The following is an 18755-nucleotide window of genomic DNA, read 5'->3' on the forward strand; positions in this document are numbered from 1 at the left end:
GCGGTCATATAATCGTCGTTTAACGTTTATTGTGAAATAATAAAAATATTATCAAATAATAAGTATTAATTGTTTACAAATGCATCGAATTGAATTTAACTATTTTCTATTTAAAGGTGCACCAAATAGAAGTAAGATTAGGAGCGATCACCATCGAATTCGATTCGACGTTAGCCCCCTTTCATTTTTCGCGAACACTCCCTTATAGTTGAAACATAAAAGAAGAGATTTTATTTAGATCTATTGAAAGTATTTAATTATCCTGAATTAAATTTATTTACATGACTTTCCATTAAATCTGTAATTCATCATGTCATATGGAATATCATTTTTAAAATTAGTTTCCCAGTTGATTTAATCATTAATATTCTAGAATCACACGCACGTATTTACAGAGGTTCGAGTAGATTTACTACATACTTTTGATGGAAGCGGTGAGAAAGGGGGGAGAGGCAAAGCAAAGGTTTGTCGCTAGAATAATTGCAAATCTTTAAAAATATATTTTTTCATTCACAATTTATCCCAATTTTAACACTGTATACACTAAATGTTAAGCGTTCTGGAAGGCAAATAACACTGTGGAAATTTTGGGATTAGGGATATATGATTTTTAATGTTTATATCTGGTCTTATCAAATTCAAGAATAAATGCCACAGTAGATAGAAGACGATTAAAATGTCGTCAATCACTTCCTATGTATCTCGGAACGCCATGTTCGGCTAGATCTCATTGGGCGTCTATTCAGCTCTAATTTGATCCAATAAAATATTAATTGTACTCAATCTAGAACCAACGATAACTTGGAGAGAGGACGAATGATAGAGTGTTAAGAATAGAATGTAGATATACATAGTAAAATATATTAAGTATTAGGTGTCATGTGTAGACTATAGATTGTATTTGTAGAATTTTTTATGTAGTGTGTAGAGTGTATAGTTCACAGTGTAAAGTGCAGAGTGTAGAGCGGAGAGTGTAGAGTGCAGAGTGTAGAGTGTAGAGTGTAGAGTGTAGAGTGTAGAGTGTAGAGTGTAGAGTGTAGAGTGTAGAGTGCAGAGAGCAGAGTGTAGAGTGTAGAGTGTAGAGTGTAGAGTGTAGAGTGTAGAGTGTAGAGTGTAGAGTGTAGAGTGTAGAATGTAGAGTGTTATAGAGTGTAGAGTGTAGAGTGTAGAGTGTAGAGTGTAGAGTGTAGTGTGTAGTGTGTATAGTGTAGAGTGTGGAAAGACTAATATTTACAAAAGTCAGGTTCGGCTTAATATGTATTATGTGAAATTTCTTTTTTCAAGGGAGACAAAAGGTTAAATCAATACTGACATTATTAAGCTAGACTTAGAAGTCCCAGTGTTTTGATGTCGTCGTCTTTAACAGCTTTGTACATAGTGTCTCTAAAAAACACAAGAAAATAACAAGAAAAATGGCTGAGGCATCAATCACTCGCTACAAGGTTTTTGTCCCACAAGATTCTTTGACATTAAACTTTCTTTTTTTATCAATATTCAACATTTACTTAATAGCTAATTTGTACGCTTTGATTACGCACGGTCTCTTGATATCTTAATCTGAATATTTGAATACACATGTTTAATTAGTTAAATGCGTCGAGTTAAATATGCTTTATGTCCTGGGAACATAGAAAATTACTGTGGAATAAGGAGGGGTGGGGGGCGGGGGGGGGTAATGGTCGGGAATGTGAATATTTGCCTAATTGTGAGATAAAGTTATCCTTGAGATCCCCCTGCTCTGCTGGTAGGGGTAACAACCCCCCCCCCCCCCCTACATGTCCATAGGTTTCTTCATTTAAAGTCGGAGTATGGTTGAATACCTGAATTGTCCGGCCCTCCTCTTTTTACAACTTTTTCTATCTAATAACCCAAGGTCAGAAAAAGCACATATGCTCGAGGACTCAAGCCGACATGTAGCTTTAAATATTTGTATTTCTAGCCCTTCCTCTGGTACCCTCATATAAGATTTTCCATCCTTAATCGTAATATATTAAAAGGTCAAAAACATAATCCATGATGAATATAAACACTTACAATAGGATCGATAATAATAGGGTGTCGAAAACAATCATAGCAACAAATTGTCAAGGTGAAACAAAAGATTGAAGAATGGAAGGTTGGATGAATAGAGGAGAAGGATTGATAGATAAGAAGGATAAATAGAGTAGAAGGATGGGTAGAAGGATTGATAGAGGAGAGGTTGGATAGAGGACAGGAATTGATAGAAGGGAAAGATGGAAAGCGAAAAATAATGGAAAGAGAAGAAGTATGGAAAGACGAGAATGAGGAATAAAGAATCAGAAGGTGGGATAGAGAAGAAGGATAGATAGAGGAGAGGGATGGATAGAGGAGGGGGATGGATAGAGGAGAGGGATGGATAGAGGAGAGGGATGGATAGAGAAGTAGCATGGATAGAGAAGGATAGAGAAGCAGGATTAATAGATAAGAAATTTGATAATATATAATTTCTATTTCAAATCTGAGTGGCAAGCTTCAGTGAAACAAATCTAATAGAATTGAGAATTGATTTAAGGATTTTTTTGTTATAAATATAAAATCTTTTTGGAAAGAAGGATAATTGACAGCCGATAAATCTGAAAGAACATTGAATTTTGGAATAAGTTGACAAATTGTTATCATCAGGGATAAATAGGAGAAGTTTTAATTCGAGAAGTTTCGTTCGACTGTGGCGCAGAGATTGAAGAGATTGAAAGGGATCTGGCGCAGAGAGAGAGAGAGAGAGAGAGAGAGAGAGAGAGAGAGAGAGAGAGAGAGAGAGAGAGAGAGAGAAGCGGATATTTGATATGTCAAGTTTAATCGGAGAACCGAAAAGAGGAGAAAACCCTTTTCTAAAATTTTAACTACCATTGCTGCTGATTTTTTATTATTGATTATGAATGAATAACTTAAAAAATGTAAAACATTAAAAATACATTTATAAATGTGTAAGAATAATCTATTTGATTATTGTTTATCAGCTGATGGGTTGGAGGGCGGAGGAGAGAGTGGGAGGGGTATAGAGAGGGGTAGGGGGAGTAGGGTAGAAGAGGGAGGGGGGGAAGAGGAGGCCGCTGCTCTATCCTCCAGTACTCCACAGCATACAGAGGGAAAAGTCCTCCAGCCATAACATTAGTTTAAACATGTTCTTTAGCTCCTGTATTTCAAACTTTTAAGTTGAATTCTACCATGAAGCAAACATGATTTGACAGGTTGGTTTTTCATCTTAATTCAAGAAATAGAGAGAATATTAAAACCAATCATCAACTCGATGGTACAATAAGCTCATATTTGATCGATTGCTTTATTGGATTTGGTCAAACAAAAACAAATTTTGTTTTGGTACACGGTGATCCTGTAATATTTTCTATCATCCCTATTACAAGACATGTTTTCATGGTTCTTGTAGATCCTTGAAGATTCATATGTTTATAGAGTTTTAAGGAGTGTCTTTCAAATTTCAGGCAGTGTTTATGGAGATCAAGTTGCAAATAGTGTTTATGGAGATATAGTTTCAAGTAATGTTTTAAATAGAGTAATAAAGATCAAGTTTCAAATAGTGTTTTTGAAGATCAGGTTTCAAATATTGTTTATGGATATCAAGTTTCAAATAGTGTTTTTGAAGATCAGGTTTCAAATATTGTTTATGGATATCAAGTTTCAAATAGTGTTTTTGAAGATCAGGTTTCCAATATTGTTTATGGATATCAAATTTCAAATAGTGTTTTTGAAGATCAGGTTTCAAATATTGTTTATGGATATCAAGCTTCAAGTAGTGCTTATGAAGATAAGGTTTCAAATATTGTTTATGGATATCAAGCTTCAAGTAGTGCTTATGAAGATAAGGTTTCAAATATTGTTTATGGATATCAAGCTTCAAGTAGTGCTTATGAAGATAAGGTTTCAAATATTGTTTATGGATATCAAGCTTCAAGTAGTGCTTATGAAGATACAGTTTTAAGTGTGTTAATAGAGATCAAGTTTCAAATAGTTATGGAGTTTCTAGTTATGTTGATTGAGATCAAGTTTCATGTAGTTTTAATGGAGATATAGTTTCAAGTAATGTATATGGAGATCAGGTTTTAAGTAATGTTAACGGAGATTTAGTTTCCAGTAAATTTAATGGAGATTTAGTTTTAAGTAGCTTTTATGGAGATCAAGTTTTAATGTAGTATTTATTGAGGTCAAGCACAAGTAATGTTCATAAAGATCAAGTTTTAAGTAATGTTTATGGATATCAAGTTTTAATAAGTGTTAATGGAGATTAAGATTCAAGAAATGTTCACAAAGATCAAGTTTTAATTAGTGTTAATGGCGATTAAGATTAAAAAAATGTTCATAAAGATCAAGTTTCAAGTAGTGTTAATGAAAATCAAGTTTCTTGTAGTTCTCATAGTTTCAGTTTATATAGTTTCAAGTAATGTTTATGGAGATCAAGTTTTAATGTAGTGTTTGCGAAGATATAGTTTCTATTAATGTTAATGGAGATATAGTTTTTAGTAATGTTGATTAAGATATAGTTTCAAGGAATGTTTATGGTGATCGAGTTTTAATTCAGTGTTTATGGAGATAGTTTTAAGTAATATTAATGGAGATCAGGTTTTAAGTATAGTCTACAGTTTCAATTATGTCTATGAAGTTTTAAGCGTCTTTTAGAGAATTTCTAGTATTTAGTTTGTATAGAAGTACAGTACTTTATGGTTGCTGCTTATATCTAGATGTATATAAAGTCGTAATCTCTGTCTGTCTGTTTGTTCGGATGTTTTATCATAACTTATAAACCCTTGACCGATTTGTCTCAAATTTTGATAGGGGAACTCTGTAGAACCACGGTTTGCATAGTTGAGTAGTAATTCTAAGTTGAGTGCAGGGTTGACTTTTGTAGGGAAAACTCCGGGCTAAGCTGTTTTCCTAATATAGTCTATATAAAAAAGCTTATTGCTCATATTTATATATATATATATATATATATATATATATATATATATATATATATATTTGTTAGATATAGCTGACCAAACGGATGTGCCAAATTTACTTTTTTTGAAAGAAAGAGAACCCAGGGGTACCCTGGGGGTGAAAACGAAAAGTTGAGCAATGTTGCAATGTTCATATTCCAGAAAGGATTGCTGTGTCATAATCATAAAATCATAAATTAAAACCAAGCGTAGGAATAACTATGACTATGAATAATATCAAAAACTTGGGCAACACCACTCGCAAGGTATTCCAGCTAGTTAATAATAAAAACTCATAGCCTATTAAAGGTAACATCGTTTAATGTAGTATTAGTTTATCCATTGTAAGGTTTAGGAGTCTTCTATAGGTCTACTTTATAAACCTTTCAATATTTATTTATTTAAATGGAAAATTATAGATAAGATCTAAGTCGAACTAAATTAGTAATTATTTGATTGTACAATACATATTAACATTTACGTAAATTTAGAAATTTTAATTTTCGAAACATGTATGTAAGGGTGTATGTATAAGCGAGAGGTAAAATATACAATGAATATTTAATTTTACGATGATTATAAAATTAATATACAGCCAAAATTCTTAGCATTTAACCCATTTCTTAATCAGGGTAGATTCTCGAAGGGATTGTAAGCAATGGAAATCTTTTTTCCGATCAATAATGTGGAAGATATTATCGTTTATCTATGGGTTGGAAGGAGGATCACATAAAACTATGCTACAGTCCCTTTAAGAAAACATAGAATGAAATTAAGTTGTTTCTATATGTGTGTGTATAGGTTTATATATATTATACAAAATTTGCATAAGTATTATCAAGCCAAATGAAGTTATCTAGAACTAGCTCCTTGCCAATAGAATTCTCAATCAGGAATATAGGGATATATTAATCAAATAATAATTATTAATATGATTAATAATTATCAGGTTGAAAGCATAAATAATATTATTATTATTTATCAAGCCTAGTATAAAAAAGAAAGGGTTTACTGAGAAAAAAAAATATCAAATATGAACTTATCACGAGATTTTTTATGGAAACGCAAAAACTGACAAAATGTATAGATATTAGATATTCAGGAAATAAATAATTAAATAAATAATTCAATTTATGAAAATCTCAATTGTTTGTTTGTAAGTCTGTCTGTTCCTAAAAAACGTAAATGCTAAATGTTATTTCATATTTGTGTCTGTCAGGACTTGACATTTTTGACAATTCACCATGCATTTTAAGCGGAAAATTTGCAAAAATATTATTATGATTCAACTTAAAAGATTTTAAAACGGATCAAGGTAAACGGAGGCATCGTGAATTTAGAGTTTATCTGTAAATTGATTGTTTTAAATAATAATGTAAAATACACGGTCTAAAATTTACTTGGTTGTAGCTAGTTTTGAGAATATGTTAAATGACTTCCGAAATCTTGATCTAAGATAGTTGGTATTATTTATACGAAATGAGTTTCGTAACAAAATTACAAATTCAGTTGAATTGAAAATGTAAATAATAGTATCCAACAAATTGTAAAATTTAAGAGTCTATATTAAGTTCCGTTTAATCAAATCATATGGAATTCACAATTGTGAATTATGTCAGATTATTACACTTTCGATATTCATTGTTTGAAGTTGAAATTTCTTTAAACCAGAATTGCGACTTTGACATTAAAATTTTAAAAATTAACATTAAAACATTTTTTTATTTGTTCACATTTCACTAAATGACCCCCCCCCCCTTCTCCTGTACTTACTGACGCCTTTACCTCCCAGGTTTCTAGTATCTAACTCTGTGTGTAGAAAGTGGCCGGATTAAAGCCTAAGGACCTGAATATTACAGCTGCAAACCATACTTTCAATTTTACAACTGGGTGAAAAAAGGGAAAAACGAATCCAATTAGTTGGATTCAAAATTCGAAGGAATTTGAAGAAAAAATTGTAAATTATTGGGGTGAATTCAAATATTCTTGTATGGCTCTATACACGTTAAACTAAAGTAAATTACGTGTAAGATTGACATTTTATAATAAAGAGCTAGTTAGAGGGACAACATGTTTTGAATTTCAAATATGTGACTGGATAAGCTTGAACTTTTCTCCCACTCAAAACTTGAGGTCACAAAGACGTACACATTATGTAGATTTAATTTTACCTTCTCCAGCTTCTGTTTAGTTTGTAAGTGTCTAAGGTTGATAATTCTGATGTTGATGCAGAGATATTATGCGAAATATTCCTATATCATCTAACTATCTACCACACATAAAACAATGATCAAATTAACCAACCCCTAGAAACAAGATTATGTTGTATCCTGCATTCAGTGTGCAGTGTTATATATATATATATATGCTTAAATACATCCTCAACCTAAAAGTTAAGACAGGGTGTATCCGCCCTAAGACCCAGTATGATTAAAATCTTCAGAAATGTCTGGACTCCAAAAAAGATACTTTAATTTTATACTTTTTAAATTGTCGACTCAGTAAGTTACTGCAGGAAAGGTTTGAATTGTCCATACATATCAAACAGAGGCATATTCAGGGTGGGGGGGGGGGCTATGGGGGAACAGTCCCCCTGAATTAGCGATTTCCGGGATGGTTTTGGACCCCGGGTACTGAGCCCCCACCCCCTGGACAGAACAAATTTAAGCCCCCCCTGGACAAATTCCTGATAGCAAAGTATGTATAGTACTATACTAAAGGTAACGGTATAGGGTTTGTGTACATTTTACCGTCACATATTTGGACGCCTAAAGAAACTGGCTTACGCCCAAAGATACTATATTTTATTAAAGATTATATATATTATCTTTGCTTTCGCCCGACGGTGAACAAGACTGGTATTCCCGCCATTAACCTTAAAGTTTCGACCCTTGTTAACAATATTTGTTATTGTTTTGAAAAAACAATTAAATATGTACACAATCTCTATCCCATCTACCTTCAGTGTACACTGTATAATACGTACACAATCTCTATCCCATCTACCTATACGTGCACAATCTCTATCCCATCTACCTTCAGTGTACACTGTATAATACGTACACAATCTCTATCCCATCTACCTTCAGTGTACACTGTATAATACGTACATTGGTACATTAAAATTTTCCTGATTTTATTAACTCTTCGTATTTCATTGATTTATTCAAGGAGAATTGAATACAAGGAGGGGGCAATAGGGTTTCAGTACACTTTGCTGTGACGTTTTTTGACTGCTGGAGAACTAGTTTTTGCGTAACAACAATAATAAAGTCAGCCGATATAATGTAAACAAACATGAGTTAGTATACGGTGAATCTTCATCTAACGCCAGAGATGCGCTAAATGTCTGTTTATCATTTGTGTTATTGTTTACAATCTTTGTTATTGTTGTTACGCAAAAACTAGTTCTCCAGCAGTCCAAAAACGTCACAGCAAAGTGTACGGAAACCCTATTGCCCCCTCCTTGTATTCAATTCTCCTTGGATTTATTAATAAAGGGAAAGTGTTCATAATTAACGAACTGAGGTCAAAACTTTGGCAAGTAAAGCTCGTTTTCCAATGTGACAACTTATAATGTACTTGATCCTGGAGTTTTAGATGTCCTTGTTGTGGATTACGACCACAAGCTAGTTTAATCCTTTGAACAACACAAGATACGAATAATTCAATAGCGGATCCCGGGGAAAAAAAAAATCACAAAAGTTCTGATCTTTTGAACGAATATTTTTTTATTTTAGATGTTTTTTTTTAAATTTAGCATTTTTACCTCTTTTAGGACTGGATAATATTGTCTTTTAACTTAATCAAAATATTAATCTATTTTATATCAATGTTCGTTTTTATTCTTTAAAAGGAATTGAGTCTTTGACACAAACTCTGATTTTCTAATCACATTATCTTTGGAACCCAATGTCGTAAACCTTTGATATTTCCAACTTATATTGTTTGATCTAACAAAAGTCATAGTTTGAAATGTCAAAGGTTTACGACGTTGGAATCCAAAGATATAGGGATTAGAAAATCAGAGTTTGTGCCAAAGACTTAATTCCTTTGTAAATGTATCTAACCTTCTTTTATAGAAATAAGGATTATTTAATTCATCTATGTAGCAAACTTACATTTTACATACACATTCTGTTTTAATAAAACATAATTAATGTACAAATGGTAAAATCATATAAATTGCTTGTACACCTTTGCAGCCTTGTTACTCTTCCCAGTTTTCACTCTTTAACCAAAAGGAAGAAATAAAAAAATGAGTTATTTTCTATAACATGCAAGATCAAAAACCAAAATTGAATAACTTTAATATTATGGGCTTTTCAGGCAGGGTGGGAAGAGCGGGCGCTCTTTTAATGCTTGATGGGCTTGCGGAGCCTGCATGGTTTCCTGCCGTTTCATGTATTGGTTTAAAACTCAGGTAATACAATTTACTATGGTTTAAGGAACCGGACAATGTGATATGAAATAAATCATTATTTAAATTATTATCTTAATATATTCATTTATTTAAAGTTTTACTGTGACACATCTTCAGAAAGAAATTAATTTATTTTGTTGTTTTCCGTAATCCAAATAAATGTTGTATGTGCCTCAATAACTCGAATTTGTTTATCCTCTATTATGATAGTGTACGTACACTGTACACACATATACTACTTATAATTTCTTTTAACCTTTTGGAACAAATTCAGTGACATTTTGTATTATTATTTATTAAACTAATGTTAATTCAAGCAGAAGGGCTGGAACATACAAGAGTGTTTAAGAGAATTCAGAGCGATGAGAAAGTTTGGTTTATTCCTTCCCCCACTCTCTCTTTAATATATGTATCTATCGATCTAATACAGGTTGTGACGTCTATATCTCTGTCGATATTTCTATATTTTTTTATGTCTTTCATCTAGTGTCTGTTTTAAAGTATTTTTTATGTTTTACATTTCTTTCGTGGAACTCGTGAGTAAATTTAAGATATGTGAAAAGTAAGTTTTTTATTACATTTTAATGATTTTAATGTATAGTAAAAAATTAACTGATTATTAAACATTGAAATTATGTATTAAAAAAGCGCGAGATTATATTTTAAAGTTTTCACAGCTTTTTCGAACACATTAAATTTAAAAATTCAGAGTATAATATACAAGCTGTGGAAACCCTTCAGAATTGCATAAGTCATCTTAAGATCAGATTTCCAATCACCGATATCCAAAAGAGTTAAGATTCCAAAAAATGTGCCAATTTGAAAATTTTTGTTTTTTAATGTAAACAAAAAAACACGTTTCAAAAATGGGCAGGATTGCAGTATATTATAAGTCTGTCTGTAAAATGTGTACATCAAGTCAAATACTTTATCTACAGGGTGTCCCAATAAACATGGGAATTCAGTGACGAAGTCGATATCGTCTTTTTAAATAATTCTTAGATTTAGTATAGTGATACCTACTGAGAAAGCTGTGATCCGTAAGATTTTCGTCTGCTATGTTTAAAATTTGTTTGTTTATGTTTTGACTGCATACGGTTGTACTTAGTAAAACAAGAAAATTACAGTATAAAAGCTTGTCCGTATATTCACTGTTCATCTTGCGGAGACATAATAGACACATCTTTACAGGCATTTACCATTTTCATAAATAAACTCTAGAAGACATAATATTATTATGGCTTTTGAAATCAGGTATTACAATGCCAATTCATAACAAAGACGATATCGAATTCGTCACTGAGTTCCCATGTTTATTGGGACACCCTGTATCTATCTATCTATATAGAAGCGTTTTAAAAAATTTTAATTTGATTTGTTTGTTCCACAATTCTAAAAGCTTAAAACTAGAAATGTGTCAAGTTTTTTAAGTCGTCGCAGCCGTATTTTTCTGTAAAAATACTGCGTAAAAGCACTAAAACTAATTATATAATAAAAAGAAATTTATATATTTTCATACTTTTGAAACTCTCAAAATGTTTTCGTATTTGTAAAATTGATGAGAAGTGCATGTTGAATCATCTTACAAACTACACAGAAATGTATATGCCAGTTTCATGTTGCTTCAATTGTCGTCTTGGTTAAATATAAGATTATCATATTTAATGGTCCACATTGGAACCACATTGCAGTTTAAGCTCACTGCTTGTCTGGTAACAGATAAGAACGAATGTCGTCTCTGATTTTAATACTAAAACTTCAGAATAAAGAAGAGGAGGATAATTGAACTAACGGTTTCAAGCTCTCACGTATTAATGAGAATGTTACCAATTATTTCTTAAAAACTAAACCTATAAACAGCACTTTATAGATCTAAACTGTTCATGTTAAGGGATACCAAAATAAAATAGTATAATAAGAGAAAACAAATGCTGGATTCTAATTGATTTTTAGACTTTTTTATTTTGACCGACCGGCCCATAGATTAATTAAACTAACAGATAGGGAACTAGCAATGTCGTCTTTTCAAGATTTGTATGAAACTCGTTTACAATAACCCTGAGGCAGATAGTGCACCCTTTAATTCTCTTTGTTAACACATAATACTTATAAGCCGTTTATCCAGCTATTTATAATTTTAAAATGGTTTTGCCAGAATACTGAAAAATACAGACTGACAACATGGTGTTTATAGTAGAAACATTACAGGCCCATATTAATGTTTACGAAAAAGGCACTGCCCGTTCTGGAAGGAACAGCAATAAACTGAGAGGAGCTCAGGTTGGGGTTTGTTATATTCATTCCAGAAACAAGTGTGCAGTACATGTTTAGTAAACCAAGATATTATGAGTTTATCATGGTGTATCTTCCTTGTAAATATGGGTGGGGAAACTATTAGTAATATGTTCAATATAACTCATGATTATGTTTAATGTTCAGGTGAAAAAACCAATTACTGCTGCAGCTTTTACAGACCTGAAATCAAGTATGCCAAAAAAGGTAAATTTTCACATTGACAATTCAAGGTTTGCTTCACAGTTATATAATTCTTATTTAGACCCTATCCATTCCACAATGGAGAATTATAATTCTGAATTTTAAAAAAAAAACTTTTGATTTGATACATTGTTAAAAAAAGCAAGGGGGGTTCTACTGAAAAAAATGATATTTAAGAATTGTAAAATTCAAGCCAGGTTATCTCATCAGTTGTTACAATCCTGCAACCCAAATTAAATATTTATAGATGACACCCAGTAAATATTTAATTTGTTTTGCACAGTGAAAAGGGTCAATAACTATAATGAGACACCCCTGCATAATTCACAAGGATTGAAGATTGGATTCCTTCCCAATCTGTTGTATTGGAATCTCTTCCTAGTTTTGTAAGAGTTCTAAATCAAATTATCAAACTTCGAAACGTCCAAAAAAAGCAAACATTTTCTATTCTTCTATCCAGATACTCAAGGATTTAAAAAATCATGATTCTGCCAAAAAAAATAATTGCTTTTAGAAGAAAGAAAAGGGTAACATTAATTATTGATAAGAAAAACGTAGTAGGTTTCGTTAAACGGTTCAGTTTAAGATTTCTCTCAGGTTTTTTCCAATAATAAAGTTGTCCAATTAGACTATATCTAAATATATTTATAAACATACCACTTCAGTTTCAGTAGAAGTAAATATTTCCATTTACTGTTTAGCGCCGATTTATGGATTCATCTCTAATTGGATGATGAGATAGATAGAAAGATATATGTTACCGCTATACTATTTCTATTGGTTCAGAATAGACACCAAAAACACATGACTGAACCCTGATTGGATCAGGCGCTAGTGGAATCGGCATACAGATGTAATACGGTGTCTTTTTAACACTAATGGGCTGATTAGCTTGTCGGAAAGATATTTTCTTACAAAAAAAACTGTTTCTACTGACTTAAGTATTACAATAACGAGCGATCAAGAGATGAATAAATAGACAGTTTTTGAGCAAATCCATTGAAGTCAATAAATTCCTATCGATCTGTTTTTGTCTCGAGAAATTGATATAAAACTGTGTCATAGGAATTGAGTCTTTGCCACAAACTCTGATTTTCTAATCCCTATATCTTTGGATTCCAACGTCGTAAACCTTTGACATTTCAAACTATGACTTTTTTTAGATAAAATAATATAAGTTTGAAATATCAAAGGTTTACGACATTGGGTTCCAAAGATATTGGGATTAGAAAATCAGAGTTTGTGTCAAAGACTCAATTCCTTTATACGAAAATTCATATTTATGCAATTTTGTATAAAAGTTGTAGATCATATTCCACAAATACGAAACCTACCTTAAAACGACGATATCCCACAGAAACCTGAGAAACTCAGGTTTGCTCCTGTTACAATCTTTTTTTTTATTTTGCATTTTTAATAGATTTAATTAATAATATTATTACATAGTCCGTATAGTCCGTATATCGTCACCAGAACTTCAGCCAATGGCAGTGCAGTATACTGGTCACGTGATTTCCGTCTATATACTGCACTCTCAATTGGGAGCAAACCTGAGATTCTCAAGTTTCTGTGGGATATAATCGTTTTCAGATTGTTTGCGCATTTGCTGAATATGATCTGTTTAAACCTTCTACTTTTATACAAAACTTCGTATATATAGATTTTTGTATAAATTTGACACAGTTGTATATCAATTTCTTGAGACAGGAACATCAGATAGATGTCTTATAGGGATCGTTCAACTCCTGAGATCCTGAGGTTTTAGTCTATACCCCCTTTAATTTTTCCTTTACAGTCCCTTTAAGATCCACATAACAGTAAAGTAAAATTTGGTACGGTACAACATTTTCATTTGTGAGTCCAAAATGATACAATACTTATTTTTATAGTTGTAGGTATTATCATCAAGATCTCCCCCCCCCCGGCCCTCCTATTCTCCCATTTTTTACTTCCGGTAACCATCCTTATCATCACTTAGCCCAGCTTGTCACAATTGTCGCAGTGTTTATGTATATTGCTTATATACCTAGAGTGCATTGAGTGACTAAATGACGATAACATCTATAAAATATTTCATCATTCATCATTGGCTGAAAAGATGTGAAGTATTTACTTCAGATTTATCAATGCTTTTACAATAAACTTAAACATTAAATACAGAGGAGTGGAGGAAATCAGAAAATTGCATTTTTTTCTGAAAGAAGATAAAAATGAGCAAATTCCCCATACAACAATATGAATTCTGTACTTATTGAACAGTTCTACTCCGGCACCCTCCATAATTATAAATATTTTAAAACATAATTCAGGAAAACTCTTTATCGATGTAAAATGTTTATGTTTGGCATCAAAAATTATATTGAAAAGTTTCCCGAATAAACAAACCCGCGAAATGCACCCACCCCTCATAGCCAGGTGGGCCATCCTCCTCGCCCAATCTAGAAATTGGGCTGAAAGTCAAAATATTCAGATATGCTGAATGGTTAGAATGGTTAACGACCTGGGGAATGTAGAAACTAAATTAAAATTTTGCCTTTTTTCAAATATTTTTTGAAATATATTTATATCTTCATTTTTCAAGGGCTTTTTTAATATTTTAGGCTCGTATAGCTTAAGTGTTAAGACTGTTGGCGTCCTTTCTACATTTTTGTAACTTATTCATAGCTGTGCACTAAAATAACTAAAATAATTAAAATAACTAAAATAACTAAAATAACTAAAATAAAAAAAATAACTAAGATAACTAAAAGGACTAGAGATTGGGGGTTCCAATGACCGACCTCCCCCATCTGAAAAAAGTATCTAAAAAGGCCATGGTTAATGAACTGTGATTTCACATTTGGCAACATTGCTAAAACTGTATCGTATCAGATTTGACAACATTGCTAAAACTGTATCGTATCAGATTTGAACTGTATCGTATCAGATTTGACAACGTTACTAAAACTGTATCGTATCAGATTTGGCAACATTGCTAAAACTGTATCGTATCAGATTTGACAACATTGCTAAAACTGTATCGTATCAGATTTGACAACGTTGCTAAAACTGTATCGTATCAGATTTGACAACGTTACTAAAACTGTATCGTATCAGATTTGACAACATTGCTAAAACTGTATCGTATCAGATTTGGCAACGTTGCTAAAACTGTATCGTATCAGATTTGACAACGTTGCTAAAACTGTATCGTATCAGATTTGACAACATTGCTAAAACTGTATCGTATCGGATTTGGCAACATTGCTAAAACTGTATCGTATCAGACTTGACAACATTGCTAAAACTGTATCGTATCAGATTTGGCAACATTGCTAAAACTGTATCGTATCAGATTTGACAACATTGCTAAAACTGTATTGTATCAGATTTGGCAACATTGCTAAAACTGTATCGTATCAGATTTGGCAACATTGCTAAAACTGTAGTATCGTATTTTAATGAGACTCTAAGCGTAATTTCAAGTGACCCTGCATGTAAAGATTCACAACTGTAAGTTACACTTAAAAGCTTTGTCTGAATAAGAATAAATTAGATATGAATTTGTAAAAGTTATCTAGAACCAAAAACTTTCTTGGTTTGACTGTAGACTGTAATATCAAAGATACTGCCTGTTAACACTGCACTGGCCACGCCATACATTGGGATATTTTTTCGATAGATTTTTAAAATCCTAATTTTAACTTTAAAATCTTTGAATATTTTTCTCTTTCGCGAAAGTTTGATAAAGAATATGTACACGTGTTTGAGTCTTAAATCTGACAAAACTTGTTGACTACAGTTAGAAAAGGTTTATCAAAATTCAATTCTCTGTAAGTGCATTTTTATGATTTGAAATTGTAGTTTATTCATTATTTTGACAAATATATTGATCTTTTTTACTATTACTCTATACTCGCAAAATAATTTTTTTTACAGTGATATCCAGAAAACTGTAGAATAGTAAGACGAAATTTAAGCACTACTGAAGTGCATTTGATGTTGTTACAAAGCAAATAGTTTTACTAGACACGTATTAAATTACTAATTTAGCAAAATGTGTCTATTTACACTTTACAATTGCTGTGAATCATGCTAATTTTCTATTAAAAGTAAGAACTGGAGTTTCAAGTCGACTTCCTATTCCAGAGTTTTCAGGTTATCACTGCTACATTATTTTGAACTATTTAAAATGATTATAACTCCCATTTAGAAAAAAATGCTTCTTTATTATTTGCAACGATTAGATTTACCATGGGATTCATGACAAGTTCTTAGTAACTTTTCAAAATGATGGGTCGGTAATGTTTGAATAACAAATATGTATTCACTATTTAGGATGATGGGGAGGCTGGTATAGCACTTGTAGGTGTACACTCAGAGTACCCTAAATTCAACGACGAAATGAACAAAGATGAAAAAGCAGGAGAAAATAGCGGGCAAGTCTTTCCCTTTTTAATCAAAACAAATTCAAATAAACATTTCAGGATTTTATTATAATCGTATAAGTAAGAGTAATTACCAGAACTGACCTACAAGTTAGGGTCGGATATGTTTATGATTATTTTTTTTACCTAGTCTACCTACAGTATGTACAGGTGTCTCAATAAACATGAAATTGGAATATTTACTTCCAAAATAGGTTCTACAATTTTGGCGTCTTATAGTTAATTTTGGGGATATTTAATCAAATAAAATTGGAGCAAAAGTCTTTATATTTCTCTCAGCTTTTAAGGTACAGGCCATATTAAAGAAATCACAAAATTAGGGGAATAAAGTGCCTTGTCTTGAGTATATTTCTCGTATGACCAGATTTTCATGCTTATAGTTATGTTTTTATGACATACAATTTAAACTCGTGTATTTGACCAAAAAATGTTTAAACTGAGTCTCATATTTCATGATTAGAGTTAATCAAAACAGGCCAATTTAGCTAAATAAAGAGCAACCCGTATTCCCATTATACACTATGAATAATAAAATACTAGGTTATGGTACAGCGCAAAGATATAGATTTCATTATCCTCTGATCCTCACAACTTATTTGATTAAAATCCAACTTCACTATTTCTGTTTATCATTTAAAACTTTAACTGAGTTATCAGATATCAGAAAAAAGATAGGAAATCATTTAATTTAAATAATGGTTTACAGCGAAGAATTGTTTCAAAATAAATTACAATATAAGCGTCAGAGAAAAAAAAAATTTTCCTCTCCATTTAAAAAAAAATCTGAAGATTTTACCTGTGTAAAAAATTTATGTCCCAAAAATATGAGCTTATCACAATAAAAAATGTTTACTCTGATAAAAGAACTAAAAGACTATTTTTGAACGAACAATAATTGATTCGTTCAGGCATATGGATCTTCTGTTGGAGTAAATATTTCGTGGCTTACAACTTTGAAATAAGTAAACTTCTCCGATGATTACAATCCTAAACATCAGTTAATTAAAGCAGCAATGACCGATGTAAAATCACAAACAAACATCTATAAGGATGCCATTTTACAGTTTCCTTCTAAAAATAGAAGGTTCTCAAGTAATGCATAACACTTTTAGAATTCAGAAGTTGTGTGACTCAAAACTTGAAAGGAAGCGTTGTTCGCACATTATTTCAGGAAGAAATAAGAAAGTCTACTTCTTACAATTCCTGCACAGTCTTTTCCATTTCTTCCAATTCCTCTTCTTAAAAATCGTTCTTCCTAACATTTATTAAAAATATATTTAGTTCCTCTCCAAGCTTTACCCATAAACGCATTTAGCAAACCTTTTCCCCCTCCAATTCGTTAGACACTACCTCCTCTTTTTCTATGATAATATACCCTTAAACTCCTCCTCTAGCTTCCTTCACCCTTCTCCTTTATAGGTTCTCTCATCCTTCTCCTCTAAATACTCTCCCCCTTCTCCTTTAAATACTCTCCCCTACTCCTCTAGATGCATATTACCCTTCTCCTCTAGATACTATCCCCTTCTCCTCTAGATACTCTCCCCCTACTCCTCTAAATACTCTCCCCCTTCTCCTCTAAATACCCTCACCCTTCTCCTCTAGATACATATCACCCTTCTCCTCTAAATACTCTCCCCCTACTCCTTTAGATACCCTCACCCTTCGCCTCTAGATACATATCACCCTTCTCCTCTAGATACTCTCACCCTTCTCCTCTAAATACTCTCCCCCTACTCCTCTAGATACATATCACCCTTCTCCTCTAGATGCCCTCACCCTTCTCCTCTAGATATCCTCACCCTTCCTACTGGATATCCTCACACTTCTCCCCTAGATGCCTTCACCCTTCTCTTCTAGATATCATCATTCTTCTCCTCTAGATACCCTTATCATTCTCCTCCAAATATCCTCACCTTCTCCTCATCATTCTCCACTAGATAACCTCACCCTTCTCCTCTAGATATCCTCACCTTTCTCCTCTAGATATCCTCACTCTTCTTTCCTAGATATCCTTACCATTCTCCTCTAGATATCCTCATCCTTCTCCTCTAGATACCCTCATCCTTCTTCTCTAGATATCCTCATTCTTCTCCTCCAGATACCCTTATCCTTCTCCTCTAGGTATCCTCACCCTTCTCCTCTAAATATCCTCATTCTTCTCCTCTAGATACAATTATCCTTCTCCTTTAGGAAACCTTATCCTTCTCTTCTTGATATCCTCCCCCTTCTTCTCTGGATACCCACATTTTCCCATTTCATGCCTAAAGTGTCTTCTACTTATTCGTCTTCTTCTCCCTCCATTATTTCTTTTCCTCATCTTCCCTTCCCTCTTCCCTCCGAGCACGTTCTTCTCCTCCTTTACCATACACGGAAATCAATACAGAATAAAGATGGTTGAGTGTCGTCTACGCCGGATATAACCCCCTCAATTCCTCATTTTATCCTAAACCATTT

General features: G+C 32.5%; 1 protein-coding gene across 2 annotated transcripts in view; it reads left to right on the top strand.

Annotated features, from left to right (window-relative positions):
• Nucleotides 1–3100: 3100 nt before the first annotated feature.
• LOC111705878 (small conductance calcium-activated potassium channel protein) overlaps nucleotides 3101–18755 on the top strand; it is a 43333-nt gene continuing 27678 nt past the window's right edge. The window contains exons 1-4 of one of the 2 annotated variants that reach the window (XM_023478576.1): nucleotides 3101–3209; nucleotides 9285–9378; nucleotides 11818–11877; nucleotides 16192–16292. In XM_023478576.1, coding sequence (XP_023334344.1) covers nucleotides 9340–9378; nucleotides 11818–11877; nucleotides 16192–16292 — 200 coding nt within the window. In that variant the 5' untranslated portion in view covers nucleotides 3101–3209; nucleotides 9285–9339. The remainder of the gene's footprint in view (nucleotides 3210–9284; nucleotides 9379–11817; nucleotides 11878–16191; nucleotides 16293–18755) is intronic. The other variant, XM_023478577.1, reaches the window with a different exon arrangement.

Source organism: Eurytemora carolleeae, unplaced genomic scaffold (genome assembly GCF_000591075.1).
Source record: "Eurytemora carolleeae unplaced genomic scaffold, Eaff_2.0 scaffold694, whole genome shotgun sequence".
Classification (NCBI taxonomy): domain Eukaryota; kingdom Metazoa; phylum Arthropoda; class Copepoda; order Calanoida; family Temoridae; genus Eurytemora; species Eurytemora carolleeae.